Raw genomic sequence first — 20,742 nt, forward strand, 5'->3', positions numbered from 1 at the left:
TCTGCGGTGCCCTGCACAGTTGCAGACGCTGAGGCCGTGCCTCACAGCAAGAGAGGGTCTGGTCAGGGCTGGAGTGCCCTGAGCACGTCCCACCAGCCGGCTTGTCCAAACCGTCTATGAGGCCACGTGGGGGCCGAGGCAGCTGCACTGAGGGAGAAGTGGCCGCTGCCGGCTCTTGGGGACTCCACCCTACGCTCACAAAGGGCCCACAAGGCCAGTGTCTCTCCGCCCAGATGTCTCTGCCAGGGTGGGAGCCCAAGGCTGGAGACCCATGGCGGCTGCCGACCCTGGGAACCGCTCAGGGTCTGAGAGACCGGGCCGGGGCTCCGGGAGAGGCTCCCGAGGGCTGGGAGCAGCTCCAAGTCATAGGAGAAACAGTTTCTTAGAGCAAGAGGGCCTGGACCACAGCCTCCACTTCCTCTTCTGTTCTGGAGAAAAACCCGCAGCTCAGCTGTGCTGGCTGATAATTCTGCAGCTCCATCCCTGGAGCCTGCCCCCAGGGGTCTGACACTTCAGCAGGTAGTGGCAGGTGGCCCCTGGGGCTTTGGATGGAAAAATGGGGTTGGGAGAGGAGGCTGGATTGTCCAGGGAAAGAGCACAGCTGGATTCCTCAGTCTATTGTCTAAACTGGAGCACTTTCAGGAATGAAAGGGAGCTGTCTTAATTACTACACTGGGACAGCAAACACCAACTGGGGCTCTTCCGGGCAAACAGGGATGTACGTTACCCTACTTATCACCACTTCCTAGCTGTGCGGATTTGGGCAGTTACATAACCTCTCTGAATTGTGGTTTCTGCATAAAAAAGGCTAATATCTTGTGCCTGCCTCCCAGGGCTGTTGGGAGGGATTAAAGGAGTGAATTAAATTATGTGAAAATTTGTGGAATAGCCCTCGGCAGAGAGTGGGGTTTGCAGGTTTGTTCTCCTCCTGTGAAGAAGTGGGGTCCCTATTCTTAAAAGTAAGCAAGGATCTGTCCGCTTGTTGGAGTCCTCACGGTGGGAGAGCCCAGCGAGGGTATGTATACAGCTGGAGTAAGATTCTAGTCCTTCTTGTGTCCTCCACAGGGCTGATGGGGGAAGGTGGTAGAGCCCTAGACCCCCGCCCCCGCCCCCCCGCCCTCAGGCCTTTCTGTACCTGGGGAGGGTGGGCCAGTGAAAGGTCCTAGGCTGGAACTCTGGCAGACTTGTCCCCCACCTTCCTTCCACGCCACGGTGATTTCTGTGCATGAAGACCCCAGTAGGGCCCGGTGGCTTTGCTGTCACTGGCTCTCTTTGGCTGCTGGGGGCACACAAAAAAAGTCTGTGTGCTTCTGTTGTCCTGAGATTGCCCCACGTGGATGTGATGTGGCCTCATTCCACGCCCCCCCCCCCCCCCGCCCCGGTCCTCCAGCAGGGGGATCTGAGAAGGCTGGAGGCTGAAGTGGAGGAGGCCACTTATATTTTCTGTGCCTGTTCCTGGGGCCTGATGAATTGACCAGAGCCTGTTCCAACCCAGAATTTCTAAAAAGAGGTGGGTGTGGGGCCCTGCTCTGCTACTGGACCCTGGGCTGGCCCCAGGTTCCTGCTGCGAGGTGGGGTTAGGGTTAGGGTCAGAGTCGGCTCCCTCTGCACCGCCCTTCTCCAACCCCTGGCCCCGAAGATAGGGGCACTCCCGCAGAGATAGCACTCTCCAGGAGCTGGGCAGAAGAGGCCTCAGGAAAGGAACGAGTTAGGTTGGAGCCAGGAAGTGAACCATTGTCTCTGTGCAGAGCTGCCCCCTCACCCCCCCGAAGCTGCCACAGGTGGATGTGACCTCCTGCCAGACCCCCTCATGCATTGCCAACATTCCCAGGTGATCCTATCCCAGCAGCCTCAGCTACAGGCTACTTTTGTCCTGTGTCCTTTCCTCACCCAGAGAAGGTTCTTCTGGCTGTTCGAGTCAGAGCTTGCTGGAAAGATGGTTTCTTTGGAAATGTCAGCTCTGGGGGCGCCTGGGTGGCTCAGTCGTTAAGCATCTGCCTTCAGCTCAGGTCATGATCCCAGGGTTCTGGGATCGAGTCCCACATCAGGCTCCCTGCTCGGCGGGAAGCCTGCTTCTCCCTCTCCCACTCCCCCTGCTTGTGTTCCCTCTTGCGCTGTGTCTCTCTCTGTCAAATAAATAAATAAAATCTTAAAAAAAAAAAAGAAAGAAAGAAAATGTCAGCTCTGGAAGACATTTTGAGAGAACAGGGCACAGCGCTCAGCAGACTCCTGTCGGGCCAGTCTCCTCCGTTCAGTGTGGAGCCCAAAGCCCCAGGTGGCAGTCACGGGAGCAGGAAGTAGGTGTGCAGCTGAGGGCTGCCCCTCAGGGTGGGTGCAGGCTCCACGGCGCAACTGAGCCTCCGGGCAGAGGCCACAAGGCTTCTAGCCACATCCCACCTCAGGACCTTCTGCCCAGGCAGGGCCTCCTGTGCTCCACTCTCCTGACTAAGGTCCAGGAGAGAAGTGGGACACGAAACAGGTCACCAGGGTAACTTACAGCTAAGAGACGAAAGGTCTCCAAAAAGAGGTGCTAAAATCCCACGCTAAGACGTTCTGGCCAAGCAGCCTACCTGCGGAAAGTCTTGAAAAGTGAGGCCTCCCTAATATTAACCATAAACAGCTCCTATATTCTCAGCAGTAGAATGTTCGACCATTCTCTCGTTGGCCCCAGATTTTGGGATATTATCCAGTGTTGACAACTTAAGTGGCAGAAGAATGGCATCTCATTGTTCTAATTTATATTTGTAACTGGGGAGACTGTGCGTTTTCCACATATTTGTGGGCCATTTGTACTTCTGGAAAGAGCCTGTCACAGCCTCTGTTCATTTTTCTACCGAGCTGGTTTTCTTTTCTTTTCAATGATTGATATAGGTACTCTGTATTATGGACATTAGTTCTTCGTCAGATATTTTTCTCTCTTTCCTCTGTCATTTGTCTTTTAATTTTGTTTATGTCACCTTCTGCGGAGTTTTACAGTTTCACAATGTCCCAAGCGTGTCTCTTCCTGCAGCTTGTGTTTCATGTCGTGCTTAGAATTTCTCTCGCTGAGATGATTCAACTGCTGCTTCAGTCGTTCTGAGAAATGACGGCCACAAGGCTTACAGTGGTAGCAAATCATGCTTATTCAAAAGAAAACGTTTATTTTAAAAATAAGAACTGTCACCCCAAGCATTTATTTAAATATTAATAGTTATGTGTAAAAATTATAAATGGTATAACAAAACTAACAGCTTTATATTCACAGATGGTGAGATGCTGACAAACAAGAAATAAGATCTATGTACATTGAGATTTGGTTGTTATGAAAATGCATATGAAGGCTTAAGAAACGGTCTATTTATAGGCTTTGGTGGAGCCATAATCCCCAATTTTCTAGTGGCTCCTGATGCTGCTTGAGAACCATGCACAGAGGAATGGGGTCCAAATATGTTGGAGGATTTACTTTTAGAAGATGTCTTTCTGCACACGGTGGACCCCCTAAAAGGTGACAAAGAAAAGAGAATTAAAATGTTAAATAAAATCAGAAGTGAACTTGCTCTCCGCCTGCACAGAGCTCTATAATCAGTCTGCGATTTTCCTTGCTCTTCCACATCTCTGTGCATTTCCTGCCTATAAATCCCCTGGCAGTTTCCTTTACAATTCAAGGAATAAAGGACTGCTGCCCTTCTCGCAATTCTGTCCTCAACTTGTCTTCTTAAAATGGCAAGGACTGTTTCTTAATTTTGGGACTTGAGACCAACCCCCTGTGCCTGCTCCCCACCCACACCATTCACGTCTGATAATCAAAACCCTCCCTCTGGACAACAGAGCCCAGATCCACAGTGCTCAATCTATTCTGCCCAAGGAAGGGAGAATACCTTGATTTAAGGTCCCAGATGCCCGGACAATAGACACAGTGGAGTTACAGTGCTTGCCCAGCTCAGAGAAAGGTAGCTGTGTGGCTGAGTGGAGCTGGGGTCCTGCTTTCAGCCTAGCGGGGCGGCAGCAGAGCACAGCGGGGAGCCTCCTCCGGGTCAGCGGTCCCAGCGCCGGGAGGGTGGCAGATGCGGCCCCCCGGGGAGGCACCTGGGTCTGGCACCTTGTCAGGGTCGCCAGCAGCTCGCTCTCTTGCCCACTCTCCTCTCCTACTAGCTGCCTTTAAAACCAGGCAAGAAGCCCCGCCACAGCCTATTACAAAGTCCTGCCAGCAGCTTCCCCCGCCCCCCCCCCCCCGAAGATACCAGCTCTTTTCTCCCTGCTAATGAAACGAAAGAAGAGAACCACAGGGCTAGCATTTTACAAGGATAACGGGAGAAGCCTTTCCAAACTGCTTGGGTTATTCCCCATGGCTTGTAACCGGGCTGAGTCCGTGCCCAGAGTTAAATCGGTAACATCAGGGCCTGCAAGTGGCCTCCCATCTCTGAATGTAGAGGCCAGGGTCTCAGGGCCACCCATCTGTACTTAAGGCATTCAACTGGGGGGGGGAGGGGGAGGAGTGCTTTTTTCAACATTTTTAAACTCTTGCTTGAGGGCAGTTTTACTGCAGAACTGGCAAAGATCTGCTGCACCGGCAGAGAAGAAGCCTTAAATTTCCCTACGCTGATTTCCTGCTGAGAAATTAAGCCCTGAGCGAAAACCTGCTGTTTATGTTGATTTACAGAACGAATCTGCCAACAGTGGTCTCTGGCGCCCAGGCCATCCATTTCACGCCCACTCTGAGAGACCAGAACACAACTGGTTCATTGTGTGTTATTCGGAAGATGTAAAGCTCGGAAGGTAGAGCGGGGAGTTAAGGTCTCTGGCACAGAGGCACCGTATTCCGGGGCTGCCTCTCAGCCAGGTGAGCAGCCTGGAAGTGATGGGAAACGGTCACAGTGGTTCAGCGGCAACAAGGGGAATGAAGCACGTGCACAAAGAGGCTGCTACTGAGGGTCAAAAAAAGTTACAAAACTCCCTGGTTTTGGCCAGAAGGGATTAGAAGAGAATCCCATGGTAAACACGTAGGTTAATTAACAACCAGCATTCAAATCGGTACTGGCTTTTTGAGAAGTGTGAGTTTTACTACTTCTTCCTAGATTAGGTTTGGACCCACAGGGCGAAGTGCTTCACTCTTACAAACAGAAGTTGGAAAAACTGCAAAGGGAGCCAAGGGCAATGAACACTGAAATATGGCGCGCTCTGTTCGAACAAGAAAGAATGGGAAGATCACAGTCACGTGTAAGGGATCTCCACCGGCAATGTGCAGAAATGAAAGCACTCTGGGTGGGCGTGGGTGAGCCAGAGGCCGGTCCTACTTGGGAAATTGAGACCCGCCTGGGAAAAGCCTCACACAAGCCTTTCCCAGGCCAGGTCTCAGCTTCCTCATCATAAACCCCGGGGGGGGGCTGGACCAGAGAGGCCTTTTAGATTCTCCTTCTACTCCCTGAGCTCCTGAGGAAATGAGTATTTCCCAAAACAGAGGAATAAAAGAGGAAAATAAGAAAATGTCGCCACTGAAGAACATCTGCTGGTCACTTGCACACGAAAAACCACAGAATTAAACTAACATTTACTAATGCCTTTAATTTCTGTACCCTGGCAGAGGGATTAGCACATACAAGATGTTTGTATATGGACTTAATAAGAAAATGACAATTTGGTAACATTTGCCTTCCTTTCTCTTGCCCCACTCAATTTTTTTTTTTTTTAATTACCCAGCAGGAAAAGAGGTAGAAAAACTGCAAAAGAAAAACACAACAGCTTGCAAAAGTTTACTGAGGACTTGCTTCCTTTTTCCTGTAAGCATTTCTGTTAGGTTATGCGGTTACTTGGGGGGCCACGTTCTCCAGGCTGACGGGATGGTCCCGATCCTGCCAGACCTTGCTCACCTACAAGGCAAGGGCAGTGCAATTATGAAGACATAAGAACACTGCACAGATCATCGGCCAGGACCTGACAGGGCCTCGGTCCCCGCTGGTGTGCAGGGAGCGCCCTAAAGGGGCCGCATCCCAGCCCCGGGGCCAGGAAAATGTGGGACAGGGGAGGTGGAAGACATTCCTGCAGCCCCTGCAGGCCTGGCTTAACTGACCTTTAGGTTTCCTCTTCTCTGCTACCCTGCACAAGTTGGGAGGTCGGTTCTCCCAGGTCTTAAGGAAGGGCAGGGAGTGAGCAGGGCCTGGGGGCAAAGGCCGGGAGCTGCCACACCAATGAAAGCCGTGTAGCGGGTACTGATGGAATCATAAAAGCAACGGGGAAACAAAACCCTTTGTTTACTCAGCTAGTATAGGATTTATAGCATTTTAGGTGGAAAAGTCCCTTAAGAAGAGAAATTATAAAGAAAAAAAATTTTTTTTTCCAAAGGTAACGTCAAAACTGGAGACATTTTGGCAAAGTAGACAACTTGAATGATAACTTAGGAGTAGAGATTTTAAAAATCTGAAACAAATGTTTCTGTTTTGGATTCAGTCTTAATCATCACTCCATTCACTAGAGAGGCAACATTTAACAATGGCTCATTTTAATAAACGCTTCGGAGCGAACAGGAGCCGCTGCGCTTTTGTACTCTCCTCCCTGAGGCACCCGCCGCCTCGCAGCCCTTGGGGCAGGACCTACCCTTTGGTCTTGGAGCCACCAAAGCTGGTTTTCCTCCTCTTAGGCCTTTGGGAGGCTGACATTCTCTTCCTCTTTCTTTCGTTTTTGGTTTTATTTGCAAAGTAGTGAGAAGATACGGGTGTTTCCTCATCGAACTCCTCGGCGGCGCGTCTTCTGGTGCCTCTGCGGCTGCCCGGGCTTCCCCGTGGGGAACCGTCCTCAGCTACAAATGGACAATGCAGACGTTTGTCCCTGATGCTGTGACGGCCCAGGCGCTGTGAATGTCCACGTGGAAGAACACCAGCAGGGGTGCAGTTGGGCTGATACCCAGCTGCTTTCCTGGGGGCCTCCTGCCACACGGGTTCAACAATTCCACAAGAATGGAAGATTTCTTTTATGTCAGAGCCCCAGAGTCCTCAATGGAAATTTACTTTTAACGTAAGGAGATCAGAATTTGTTAAAGAAACCGGTGAGATATATATAAAGTAAGCTCTATGCCCAATGTGGGGCTCGAACTCACAACCCTGAGGCCAAGAGTCACATGTTCCACTGCCTGAGCCAGCCAGGTGCCCCAGAAACTTGCGAAACTCTTTAACTTAACTAGAGACATCAGGTGTCTGTTGCACACCGTCTGTGTCCCTGTTATTGCTTGGGCAGTTAATCCTGCTAAGCACTTTGAAGAGTATAAAGTGCTATATAAAAGACAATTTTATTTATCATTTAACACATGCTATAAAAAAAAAAAGCCCTATATAAGAGAAACATAACAAACTATGCTCTGTACCTCCCTCACGTTTGAGCAACAGTTAGGTAGTGCTAGAAAACCCCAGACCCTATCATACTCTTCAAAGACAAAAAACGCTTCTTTGTTATGGTTGTGAACATTTCACATACCATGCAGGAAATGGGTCGGGATGAAAGCACTAGTTTGCAAAAAAGGTGGTAACTTCCACAAGTACTGGCATCCTAAGGCACCTAAAAAGCATGAAACCTCCTTGTGGGTCCACAGGGATCCCGGCTCCATTCTCGAAGGAAGGTATTTCGGGGCTGGTCTGGCTCCCCCTCGGGCTACGCTACTGCCTGACCGGAAGGGCCCTAATCCATGGGACTCCGCGTCCGCCCAACGGTTCACACGGGGAGGCCGTGCGGCTCTGGCGAAGCTGTCATCCCGTCATCCTAGCTGTGGGGCTTGGCAATAAAAAGGCTATGAAATGGGGTGTTGTGAGGACTGAATGATACAAAACAGGCCAAGCTCTTGGCACGGCGTCTGTCCCTCAGTAAGTGGGAGCGATCATCACCACACTGTGGGCTGTTTCCACAGAGCAGCCTGTCTAATGTGGGCAAAAATCCCCTTCCAAACAAGTTACTACACTAAACAAATGTTAAGTTCCTACCAATATTCAAAGCAAGGCTCTTAATGGGATAATTACCACACAGAGGAATTTATAAAAACCCCACTTTTCAGCATTTTGTTAATGGGTAAAAAACGGAGAAGGAGGGACAGAACTTGAAAGAAATGCTCACTCATTCCTCATTCTGCTTACCTTTTCCATCAGCCTTGGGAAGAAACCCCCGCTGTTTGTTACAGAAACAGGAGAAACATTGAACTTGGCTTGTCTACTGGCCATACGCGGGAGGAGGGCATGGGACCTCGCATCTCCTACAAGATCTCTGTCTCGATCTTCTCACAGTTAATGCTGTCTATAGCTCAGTGAGGAGGTTGACAATGAGGGGCGACATGACGGTCCCACTGTAACCCTTGGGATTGTCTGCTAACGATGCGCTCCCTTGGGCAGATTCTTTCTGATAACCATGATTATCTAGCATTCCAATTGCACATTCATTTTCCCAAAACATTTAAACTCCGCTCTTAAGTTTTATCTTTAGACATGCTTGTCAGATAACACGTTCCTCCCGCAGATAAGGAAACCAAGCACAAAGAGGTTATTTGTGGTCTGCCAAGGATAGCAGAGTAGAGATGGGAGTCCTTGGGCACTTGCCTTAACAGAATTGGAACTCCTGGGCCCAAAGGTCCTTCTCTGGGTCCTACCAGCAGGTCCAGTCACGGGCGTTCCCCCGGGGGGCCTAAGCGCCAGTGTCCTCTAAGAGGTGCCTGGCACAGCACTGGGACTGCTCTGCACTTGAATGTCAGTGTGACAAGGTGGAGGAAGCATTAATACAACCCAGAAACCACAAAATTCTAATCCAGTGAGATGCATTGCTTAACATTCAAACAGGCTTTTAGAAAACACAGAGTTAGCTGTATACAGAACCTGGCAATGTCCACTCAGAGTATTTCTGTAATACTGGAATCACTTCTGCACCATATTTTTCCAGTTTGTCTTCAGTAACACCATCAATTTGAAGCAAAACCTCAGGATCAGAAGATAAAGATTCTGTGCATGGGCATAAAATTAGGAATTTAAATTACCACCCATAGAAAACCCACTGAATTCACACTCATTCACTCATTCAGCACATGCCTGTGAAGTGCCAACTCGCTGCAGGGCACCAGGCACACGGGCCAATTTTCTAAAAAGCAGTGAGAGCCAGCAGAGGCAGCCGACAGGCCTGGAGGAAGGAGCCCCTCGAGCAATTCCAGCAGCAGAGGTGTGTAAGTCAGGGCAAGGGCGGCAGACGGTGAAGGGCACCGGGGGAAACTGGAGGCGGGTACCTCTGCTACGCGCCTCCGAGTTTAACCAGACTTCGCTCTCGCCTGCTGTTCTCACAACAAAGACTTGTCTAGCTGCCACACTGATGCTCCCTGTTTCTGGAGAACGCCCACATTTGTATTTCCCAGCTCCGACTGCTCCCCGGCACTCCAGACATGGATATCATCTCTTCCATAAGGCCGTAACTGAGTTCTTCCTCCACCCCCAACCCAGCCCGGTGCTTCCTCCAGTCTCTCTGCATGGGAGCAGCCGGGGGAAGCAAGTATTCGGACTTGAGCAAGTGGGCCATTAAGAGTCCTCTGCATACAGATGGCCCATCAGTCTTGTAGCTAGACAAGCCTGTCATTTTAAAGATCACTCTGGCTGCCGCATGGAAAACGAATTATCAGGGAAAGAGGAAACTGGGAGCCTGGGGGGAGCCCCTGCAGGAGCAGGCAAAGATGCTGTGAACTAACAACTCAGTACTGGATTCGGTCGGGAGAGAGATCTGGACACATTTCAGAGGCCGGGTCTGGCTCTGGGGAGTGAGGAAGTGATAATTCCTACTATTTGAGCAAAGAAAGGGCTGATCTCAAATCTGTGATTTTCACATCATTTCTATGTTTAGAGGAAAAGGAACAGACCTGTGGGACAGACCAGCAGGTTTAGGGAGGGTTAACGGAAGATGAAGTTGGACAGGCAAGCAGAAATCCGTCCCTCTTCGAAAAAGCTGTTGGGAGTTTTAGCGGACTCTGTGGGAGATTAAAAATGGGTCTCCTGTTCGTATCTGGAGTTAGAGACCAGGTAGGGAACTCACTAATAGCCTAAAAACAAAATGCTGCATTTCCTCGATTCGAAGACACACCCTTTTCCACGCTGTGCCATTCCTGAGGTCAGCATGCGTCTGACAGGGGCTGCTGGCCAAACGGCGGCCGCCACCCGTGTGCGTGAGGCCTCGTCCCGGCCGCCACACGAAATGTCCGCCAGAAGAGACTGCGAGAGCACTGGAAAGGTGACCGTGATGCAGAAAAGCTCAGGGTCATGGGGAACGGATTTGGCACGAATAAAGCCGATGTCTGCCTTTGAGGAAAAGGCCATAAATTTCCTAACTTCTTGCGAGCCACAACCAAGTGCTTATGGGACCCGAAAAGGACGCCGGCAGCCGATGGAGCAGCATTACGTTTGCGTCCCTGAGAGATGTGCGGCCTCCCGCCGACGCCTTCTGGCATCATCGGGGGACACGCCACCATCACATCAGAGCGGCTGGCGTGGGATTTGGTTAAAATGCCGGGGAGAAGACTGGAGTGTGCTAGAAAGGCTGTGTCGCTAGCGTTCTCAATGACACGAGGGAAAGACACGGACAGCCGAGTCCAAAAGTGATTCCCAAGAGTCGGGCTTTGGATATGAATTTCTCTAAGCACCTAAATCAACTTGCTTTGATTTTATGCGATTTTCATATATGCACAGAGTTATATAAAATAAAAATCTGTATTTAAATAGGTCAGAAACAATTCTTTCCATAAAAGCACTGTGTCACTGTTTAATTAGCATAATTTTTTCTTTAATAGTCCACAAAATAGCAGTGTCTGAAAACAGCATCTCAGAGTTGATGAGACGCCGTGATGACCTAGGGTGGTAGGAATGGGAATGGAACAGAGAGGAGGTGTGCATCATGAGATTTTATGAAGGAAGAATGTAGAAGGTAACATGTACACTAATCAGTCAGCTATGTGAAGGACTTATTTCATTTTCCAGGTGCTTTCCTATTAGGATTCTGGGTTGAGCTGTCAGAAGCTATGGAAATAACTCAGGTCAGCATGTATTTCTTAACTCAAGATAAGCAGTGTGCTAGATCTGGGTTCAAAGAAGCATGAAACATAATGTCTTTTCATAAGGAACGTTAGCTCCTCCTTGCAAAGACATTTGTACTTAACATAGCCAATCATCATAAAGCAGGCAGAAAATGAAGACAAAATCTCTGAGTGATGGGTGGTATTAGAGATTACAATTATCCAAATCCTAACATCCGGCATTAGAGGGAGAAGTTTAAATTAAAATTATGCTGTGTGAGGGGCGCCTGGGTGGCTCGGTTGGTTGGGCGACTGCCTTCGGCTCGGGTCATGATCCTGGAGTCCCGGGATCGAGTCCCGCATCGGGCTCCCTGCTCGGCGGGGAGTCTGCTTCTCCCTCTGACCCTCCTCCCTCTCATGCTCTCTTTCATTCTCTCTCTCTCAAATAAATAAATAAAATCTTTAAAAAAAAAAAAAAGCAACTTAGTAAACTACATATTTAAACACAATTTATAAAAAAAAAATTATGCTGTGTGTCTGAATAACACAGTACTGTATGTATCTTATTATTATTTTTAAAAGATTTTATTCATTTGTCAGAGAGAGAGAGAGAGAGAAAGCACAAGCTGGGGGAGTGGCAAGCAGAGGGAGAAGCAGGCTCCCCACTGAGCAGGGAGCCTGATGTCGGACTCGATCCCAGGACTCTGGGATCATGACTTGAGCTGAAGACAGACGCTTAACGACTGAGCCACCCAGGCGTCCCACTGTATACATCTTAAAGACCAGATTTCATCTCAAGTTTGGGGAAGTTGTTTGTTTGAGCTCTCAATTTAGAGATTAAATAAAAATAATGAAAATAAACTGAGCTAGATCTATGCACCTAAAAAGTTCTTTAGTAAGATTAACTTTTGGCTTATTAATTCATGCCACGTAACAGAAGATTCACCCATACCTACCTGCAAGCTTCTTGAGAGTGACAGTATTAAAAATATTAAAGTAGTGAACACCAAAAACTTTTCCCAGAGATTTGCAGACTTCTGTCAGTTCTCCAAGACACTTCTTCACCACCTCTTCCCTCTGAGATATCTTTGCCACTAACGCTTTCTGTTTTTTCACACTGGTGGAATTTTCCGTTTCCATAAAGTCTACCTTTGAGAGAGAGAAAGTGATCACAGGAGTGGGTACACATGCACTTGTATCCAAATACAGGCTTCATTTAATTCTTAATTACATTTGTGTGCCCTTTTTTTGTATTTCTGTTATGCTAAGTAGCTATAGCAAGCCCGTTAGGAATAGGGGCTGTGCATTCCTCATTTTTACATCTCCAGTGCCTGGCACAGAACAGCTTCTTGATAAATGTTTACCTAATGAATGTATGATGATTCAGAGATCGGACGACCCAACTGAATTTACTTTGGCAGGTGCTACATTACTTGGGTTCGATTTTAAGCTCTCTTTCCAGATTAAGAGGAACCGAGTACGTTCACATAGGACAGTATGTATAAATTCAGTATCCATAAGCTTTGGAGAAGACCCTCTAATTTGCAGTAATATATTTTTGCCCACTTACTGTAAGATAATTAAAATAAACATTTAGAACATCATACCTTTAAATGCCCATTTAGTACAGTTTGGGCTTTATTTCCCAGCATTACATAGGCAATCGGCTGGTCATTGGCGTTGATATATAAGTCTTCATCCAAAATCTTGTCAAGTATCAGTTTTTTAAAAAGTCTTTCGGCATTGTGTCGTGAGTAAGTAGAGCCCTTTCCAAATATCCCCGACTGAATTTTTGCGCTCTTACTCCCTGGCAAGAAGGCCCAAGGAGTTAGATTAGTAAATGTAGGTACGTCAGAAGCCTCTAGTAGGAGAGGCTGAAAAAGTCATTTATGGACAGGTCTGGATAAATGGGGTAGATAATCTGTTCCACAGGAAAACCCACAGCACAAGTAGACACCCATTTCCATAAAATGAGAATATTTGAGTAGAACTCTAAAGTTTCTATGGTTCTATGTACTTTTCCTCATCTTTTTATAACATGCATTGACCAAAACCAGCAGCAAAATAAGGCTATCATTTTATGATGGTGCACTTACAACTTATAAAATTACATTAGAGCAAAGAAATCAAAGAGAGAGTTTACATAAACTTTAAACACTTCATATCACTGTGCTACATTAGGATAACTGTGCATTACTGATCTAGTTACAAAAAAATTTGGACAACCATTTTCACAAATACTATGTCTGGTCCTATACTGAAAGCACTACTCGTGTGCAGTCCAATTACTGAAGCCCATACTTTTTGTGACCCTCACAGAGGAAGCCTTTATAGACTGTTAAGACAAAAACACATCACTCCAGGAGACTGCGTCCTTTCCTCCTCCTCCTACTGGCTGAGAGCACCACACTGGGCTGGATCTTTGGTCTCATATCCAATCTGCTGTAATTATTAATGTCTTCATTGTAAACACAACTTTATTATAGCAATCTATTTAAGAAGGCTTGTGATGCTGATTATAATCAGAATTAACAGTTACTCTGTAAAGCTTTAGTTCTATTTTAAGAGTTCCAAATAATTACATTAGTGTAAATGTCAGATGGCTTCTGGTCATATATGCCTCATGATTCAAGTTTTCCTTCCTTTAGTGGTTTGTATCCCTAAAACATCACATTACAGGACTAGCCCTAGTACTGGGGATAACTAAGCAAGCTGGAAAAATAAATAAACTTAAATTAAGTAAGGGGGGGACTGGTTTGAGATCGAGCCCCACACTGTTTGTAGAGATTACTAAAAAAATAAAGCTGAACCACAATTTTCTTAAAAACATGAAAGAGCTAATGAGAAACTGGGTATGTCAGAAAAATGCTTGATTTAGTAATCTTTCTAGGAAACTACATGAAAGGTGCAATCAGAGATGCAGTTGAAGGTATATTTAAAAGGCCATTTATCACATCATTATGTATAATAGAAAAATATGTCCTTAAATAAGACTACTTAAAAACATCTCATCAATATGATAAAATATAAATTACTAAAAATTACTTTAGAATAAAAAAATTAAGAAATGCTTATATCTTGTTATATAGAAATGATATAAACTATATGTACAATATGATAAATATGTGATTGTGAACAAATACATCTTAAAATATTAGCATTTTTTTCTGGAGTTACTTGTATTTTCTACACACTGCAATGTGGAGTGATCACATATCAGTCTTATAATACATTATTTTATCTGCAACCCCTTGTTCCTCCTGACTCCCGAAAGAAGTCCAAACTCAAAGGCAAAAATCCAGAAAGGGGGGCGCCTGAGTGGCTCAGTCAGTTAAATGTCTGACTTCAGCTCAGGTGATGATCTCAGTGTCCTAGGGAGTCCTGGGATCCAGCCCCACATCAGGCTCTGCGCTTAGCAGGGAGTCTGCTTCTCCCTCTCCCTCTGCCTCTCCCCCGGCTTATGCTGTCTCTCTCTCCCAAATAAATACTATCTTAAAAAAAAAAAGGAGGGACGCCCTGGGTGGCTCAATCCCTTAAGTGTCTGCCTTTGGCTCAGGTCATGATCCCAGGGCCCTGGGATCGAGCCCCGCGTCAGGCTCCTTGCGCAGCGGGGAGCCTGCTTCTTCTCCCTCTGCCCCTCTCCCTGCTCGTGCTCTCTCTCTCTCTCTAATAAATAAAATTCTCCCCCTGCTCATGCTCTCTCTCTCTAATAAATAAAATCTTAAAAAAAAAAAAAGAAAAAGAAAAAAGAATCCAGAACGGGAAGACCAGCACTAAAAGTTGCTTTTGTCCGGAGGAAAGAGCAGATCCAGAAGGAATAGTTGAGGAACTGAGTAAACCACATTCCTACACCAATCTAGGTTATTAATGTTTTAAAAAATAAATGCACCTATTAATTGCTTTATCTATTTTTTAAATTAAAGTAAGGTATGTACATGGGAAAAATAAAATATAGTACAGAAAGGTTTAGGATGAAAAGCAACATTCCTCTGTCCCATCCTTCCCTCCTCCCATCCTCCTCTCTTCTGGAAAGCAATCATGTTTTATTATTATTTTTTTTTCATTTTAATTTTTAGTAATCTCTACTCCTAATGTGGGGCTTGAATTCATGACCCTGAGATCAAGAGTTGTGCTCTTCCTGGGGCACCTGGGTGGCTCAGTCAGTTAAGTGTCCGACTTCGGCTCAGGTCATGATCCCAGGGTCCTGGGATCGAGCCCGCATCGGGCTCCTTGCTCAGCGGGGAGCCTGCTTCTCCCTCTGCCTGCCGCTCCCCCTGCTTGTGCTCTTTCTTCTCTGTCAAATAAATAAAATAAAACCTTAAAAGAAAAAAATATATATATTATATATATAAAAGAGTTGTGCTCTTCCTACTGAGCCATTTGGGCGCCCCAAGGCAGTAATTTTTTTTTTTTTTTTTAATTTTATTTATTTACTTGAGAGAGAGAGAGCACGCTCAGCGCTCAGCGCACACACACAGCACAGACGAGGGTGTGGGGAGGGGCAGAGAGGGAGGGAGAGGAAGAAGGAAAGACTCCCAAGCTGACTCACGAGCCCTTCTCAGGACTGAGATCATGACCTGAATGGAAGCCAAGAGTCGGATGCCTAACCGACTGAGTCAGCCAGGCACCCCAGTCCTGTTTTAAATAGCTTTTGTTTTCAGCTCTTCTGGTGGCCACCTCCACAAGGAACCTAAACCCTTGCTGTCATTCCACTAGCCAGAGCTACTGCCTGACATTTACCTACTGACCCCCCACCACGTAAGATGAGGCTTCATCTCATTTAGACTACTCCCTATACTTCGCCTTGCCCCAAATTCGGCTAGTTATATAATACTGTTTAATCTATTGATTATTTTGTTAACTTTATTTTTATTTTTTTAGATTTTATTTATTTGACAGAGAGAGAGAGAAAGAGTGAGAGAGAGCGAACACAAGCAGGGGGAGCGGCAGGCAGAGGGAGAGGGAGAAGCAGGCTCCCTGCTGAACAAGGAGCCTGACACAGGGCTCAATCCTAGGACCCTGGGATCATGACCTAAGCCAAAGGCAGACACTCCACCCAGGTGCCCCTATTTTGTAACTTTAGACAGAACTTCTGGTTACTCTACCTTTTACATAGGAGGTTATGAGCACCCCAAGCCTTTTATTTTTACATCATCAAGGTTAACACCTCCTGTCCTGTTCTCTAAACATATTTCAGTCTATACGTTGACTCTAACTGTTGCAGCTCGTTAGCAGTGTTTATGACAAGTTTCCTTCCCTACTTAGAAGGTCCTGCCTCCCGTGCAACCCTCAGGAGAATGTCTAGTGCACCCAGACAACTGGATTGCTTTTTGTACATCTTATCAATTACTCAAAATCCTGTAACAATTTCCTTTGTTTTACATTTGACCTTGGCTCTCTTTGTATAATCTTTCCCATGGAATTTCTAAATGTCTTTCTCCTTCTGTTGAGAATTAACATTTACATTCTTTACTGCCATCAAAAAAGATCATTTCTTATTCCTTCTCACAATGCTTGGGACCTATTTTTCTTGACTTTGTTACAATTTGCACAGACTGCTTACTACACCGTGGATCCGGGCTTTCTTTTCCCTGGACCGATGGGTCAGTTCCCCTGTTATAGTATCAGAATGAGTGCACTCACTCTTTTTTGCCTTCTAGCCTCTAGGGTTGCTGATATTAATCACCAGTTTGGGTTTGGTTTCTTTCTTTCCAAAGTTTTCAGGATTATCTCTGAAGGGGTCCAGAATATGCCACTGTGGCATAAAAATTATTTTGAGCAGGCTTTTGAGTTCCTGAAACCTCTTATCGGCAAAAAAGCAGAGACCCCCCCCACCCAAAAAAAACCTCAACTGTCATAAATTCTCTCCCTGAGAGCAACCAAAGAAGACTAATTCTTATCATTGGAGATGAGAAGTCTCCATACCACTCCTAAACACTGTCACAAAACTATTCTATCTCCCTCTCATCTATTCTCCTAAGGGCCCACTTATCTTTCCAAAAAATCATTTGTTTTTCCATAAGTGTTCTTCTCCCCCTCCCTTTCCGCTATTAAGATGGTATATAAGCCCCAATTTTAATTGGCCCTTTGAGTCACATTTTGATGAAATCTGTCTTTTGTCAGTTTAATTCACAGGCTCCCAACCACTAAATCTAACAGGATGGAGGAAAAGTTTTTCCTCTCCAACATCAATCTATTCTTGGTATTCTCAAATCTCATGAAGCATCTCCTTTGGCATTCAGTGAACATTTTAATCTGAAGGCTTTTTTCTCTTTCACTCAGGGAAATTTTCTTATATCACTGATTTGATAACTCCCTATATCAAAAATTTTGTCAGATTTCACATCTCTTAAGAATTGATCTATATTTTTTCTCTCATATTTTCCATATATCTTTTTGCTCAGGTCTCAGGAAATTTTCTTGACTTTATCTTTCAACATTTCCACTAAATTTACTTTGTCAATCATTTAAAATTTTTAACAGCTCTTGGAATGCCGGGTTGGCTCAGTTGGAGGAGCCTGCGACTCTTGTTCTTGGGGTTGTGAGTTTGAGCCCCATGTTGGATGTAGAGATTACTTAAAAATAAAATATTAAAAAATAAATTTAATTTTTAAATTTTTTATTTAAAAAAAATTTTTTTTTAAAGTTTTATTTATTTGTCAGAGAGAGAGAGAGCACAAGCCGGGGGAGTGGCAGACAGAGGGAGAGGGAGAAGCAGCCTCCCCGCTGAGCAGGGAGCCTGATGTGGGACTCGATCCCAGGACCCTGGGATCATGACCTGAGCTGAAGGCAGACGCTTAACTGACTAAGCCACCCAGGCGTCCCAAATAATAAATAAAATTTTTAACAGCTTTCTCACTCTTTGTTTCTTTTCCATAACATTCTATTATTACTTAAGTCTTTGTGAAGATTCTAAATTAGGAGTTTCTCCTCCATTCTCCCTAAAGCTACTGCTTCTTTTCTAAATTCTCTCTATCCTCAGGGTCAAAAACTTATTTGGTTTCTCTGATTGCCCAGTTGTATTTACCTTCAGGGATCAGGTTAAACTTTTGAGGTGGATTTCCTCTGTTATTAAAAAAAAAAAAAAATTTTTTTTTAAAGATTTTACTTACTTATTTGAGAGAGAAGCGTGAGCGCCCGGGGGGAGGGGCAGAGGGAGAGAGAATCTCAAGCAGACTCTCCACTGAGTGTGGAGCCCGATAAAGGGCTTGATCTCACGACCCTGAGTTCATAACCTGAGCCGAAACCCAAGAGTCAGATGCTTAACTGATTGAGCCACTCAGGCGCTCTTCCTCTGTTATTTTATATCTATTTCCCCTCAAATTCCTCCCCTGAATGGGAATATCCAGGTTTGCTTTCGGGTAAGTGGGTGGGCTGGGCGGCCCCCAAATGCCACTTAGGCGCTCTGGCCCCTAACTCAGCTGCCTTTCTATTCCTTAGGCCATTTATTTCTGTTCTAGAATCAATTCCACGCTGGCATTTGCTGCAGTTCTTTCCCCCCTATTTCTGGCTCCTCTGCTTTCACTCCCACCCCCTCGGACCCATAGACTCAGTCTGAGGCCTCCTGATCAGTGGAGTTCTGCCTGGTCCATAGTCCTCCCTCTTCTATGACACTTGCCTCTACATTCATTTTGCAGGTGGCTTATTGTTATTTCATTCCACATGTCACCATGCTTCTATCCATTTCCTAAAAGATTTGAAAAATCTTGAATCTGATGATGGTCTCCCTCTGGTTCTCTATGCCCTAATGAATTGAATCCCCATTTTATTTCCTATTATTTTAATAGGGTCACAAACAAACAAACAAAAAGAAGACATACTTTTACCCAGGCTGCCATCCGGAACTGGAAGTCACTCAACAGGTAATTCTCCAAGCAAGTTATATTCCACTAATTCAGATGAAATTGTATATGCTATAATAACTTCTGTGTATTTATTTATTATTATTACTATTATATTTATTATCATATAGTTGACATACAGTATTTTATCAGTTTCAGGTGTACAACATAGCGATTCAACAATTCTCTACATTACACTATGCTCAGCATGATAGGTGTAGTCACGTTATTACAATGTCATTGACGACATTTCCTATCAGGTACTTCTCATTCCCATGATGTATTCATTTTATAACTGGAAGTTTGTACCTCTTAATCCCCTTCACCCATTTTGCCCTATTATTTGTTCTTCTGAATGTGAAAACCTCACCTTAGTAACATATAAATTCTATATAAATAATTGGTATAATTCAATAAAGTTGATTTTCTTTCATTACTCGAAAAAGTTTTATTCTGAAATCTTTAATTTCTACAAGACAGACAAGAGAGATTTTTTCTATGTACTTGTGATGAATTCTTTAGATGTTCAATTTTATTTTTAAAAATATTTATTTATTTATTTGAGAGAGAGACAGAGTGCGCGCCTACGTGAGCGAGCACACAGAGGGAGAGGGAGAGGTAGAAGCAGGCTCCCTGCTGAGCAGGGAGCCCAATGCGGCACTCGATTCCAGGACCCTGGGATCATGACCTGAGCCAAAGGCAGACGCTTAACCAACTGAGCCACCCAGGTGCCCCTAGATGTTCAATTTTAATTGCTATAACTCAAACAATAAAAAAGATAACTTACCCAAGAAAATGTCGACCAGCATATTCATAGTAAATCTCCCAGAAGGACCTATATGGTTTTTATTTCTTGTTCCTTGCGATGAACTATGTTCTTGAACAAATCTGACAATATTTTCTACATCATCAGTCACATCTCTTGTCTTATAATCCTATGAGTAAAAAGATATTACCTTCTGCTGTAATTAAGATGATACTTAGATCACTAGGGTTTCACACTGTGGTAGTCTCATAACAAACCATTTCCACACCAAAACCAAGATCCAAGCCCAAATTTCAAATGTTCTTTCTTTTCTATGCTCTTACATTAAGCTTGTGTCTAGAACATTAGCACTCTACGACGTCTATGTTATTACTGGGTTACAGACATACCTCTCAGCATGCTGTGGGTAGGAGTATCCTTTGCTCCTTTTCAAACCCTTCATACCCTCTAGAACAGTGCTCTGTCACTTGGATGGTGATTTCTGGGATCAAAAACACTGTCCAACCATGCAAATCTGTGAGTTCTGATCACTTTTGGGGCTTTGGTGTCATAGTCAACCCTTTTAATGATCTCCTGTCAGTTCCCTTTCTCCATCTCCTCACTGGTCTCCAAACTCGGCCTACTTTTTAAAGCCCCCATTACTGTATGGTCTGTCTGCTTTCATCCATCCTAGATCTCCAAACTAGCAATACTAACCAACCATTGTTCTCAAAAGCAGCATCATGCTTCTGGCCTCTGTCTATGCAGCCTCCTCACCTTCTAACCTTTGTTCCTCTGCCACAATCTCACAGCCTCAAGACAAACAGGTTTCTTGTCTTATTCTAACAGTTAGTAGTGATTCTGAGGCTCTATCTAGAACCATCACGAAACAGTGCTCTGTCATTCTCTCCAACACCATTCCTGCCTTAATTCTTGGTGACTCAGCAGACAGATGATCCTCCCATCTTGGCCTCTGGCATCTTGAGCTCCTCTGCCCCACTGACCCCATCTTCCACGTATGCCCACCGCTCACTCCCTTGGTCACACCTACGACCTTGGCCTCACTAAAATCAGCAACCCCTTCATTCTCTGACAGCCACCTCGTGCCATCTAGTATATTCTGATTCCAACAGGCCACTGAGCCTGACTATCCACTCACTCCCATC

At 45.4% G+C, this 20,742-nt stretch overlaps 1 protein-coding gene across 3 annotated transcripts in view; it reads right to left on the reverse strand.

Annotated features, from left to right (window-relative positions):
* Nucleotides 1–2,723: 2,723 nt before the first annotated feature.
* Nucleotides 2,724–20,742, reverse strand: part of BLM (BLM RecQ like helicase) — an 87,332-nt gene continuing 69,313 nt past the window's right edge. For 2 of the 3 annotated variants that reach the window (XM_081831712.1, XM_081831711.1), the window contains exons 17-22: nucleotides 19,619–19,766; nucleotides 12,598–12,797; nucleotides 11,947–12,139; nucleotides 8,823–8,945; nucleotides 6,571–6,772; nucleotides 2,724–3,477 (exon numbers count right to left, since the gene is read on the reverse strand). In XM_081831712.1, coding sequence (XP_081687838.1) covers nucleotides 3,300–3,477; nucleotides 6,571–6,772; nucleotides 8,823–8,945; nucleotides 11,947–12,139; nucleotides 12,598–12,797; nucleotides 19,619–19,766 — 1,044 coding nt within the window. In that variant the 3' untranslated portion in view covers nucleotides 2,724–3,299. Of the gene's footprint in view, nucleotides 3,478–6,570; nucleotides 6,773–8,822; nucleotides 8,946–11,946; nucleotides 12,140–12,597; nucleotides 12,798–19,618; nucleotides 19,767–20,742 lie in introns of those variants that run through there. The other variant, XM_081831713.1, reaches the window with a different exon arrangement.

Source organism: Leptonychotes weddellii, chromosome 9 (genome assembly GCF_054177405.1).
Source record: "Leptonychotes weddellii isolate Sample4059 chromosome 9, ASM5417740v2, whole genome shotgun sequence".
Classification (NCBI taxonomy): Eukaryota; Metazoa; Chordata; class Mammalia; order Carnivora; family Phocidae; genus Leptonychotes; species Leptonychotes weddellii.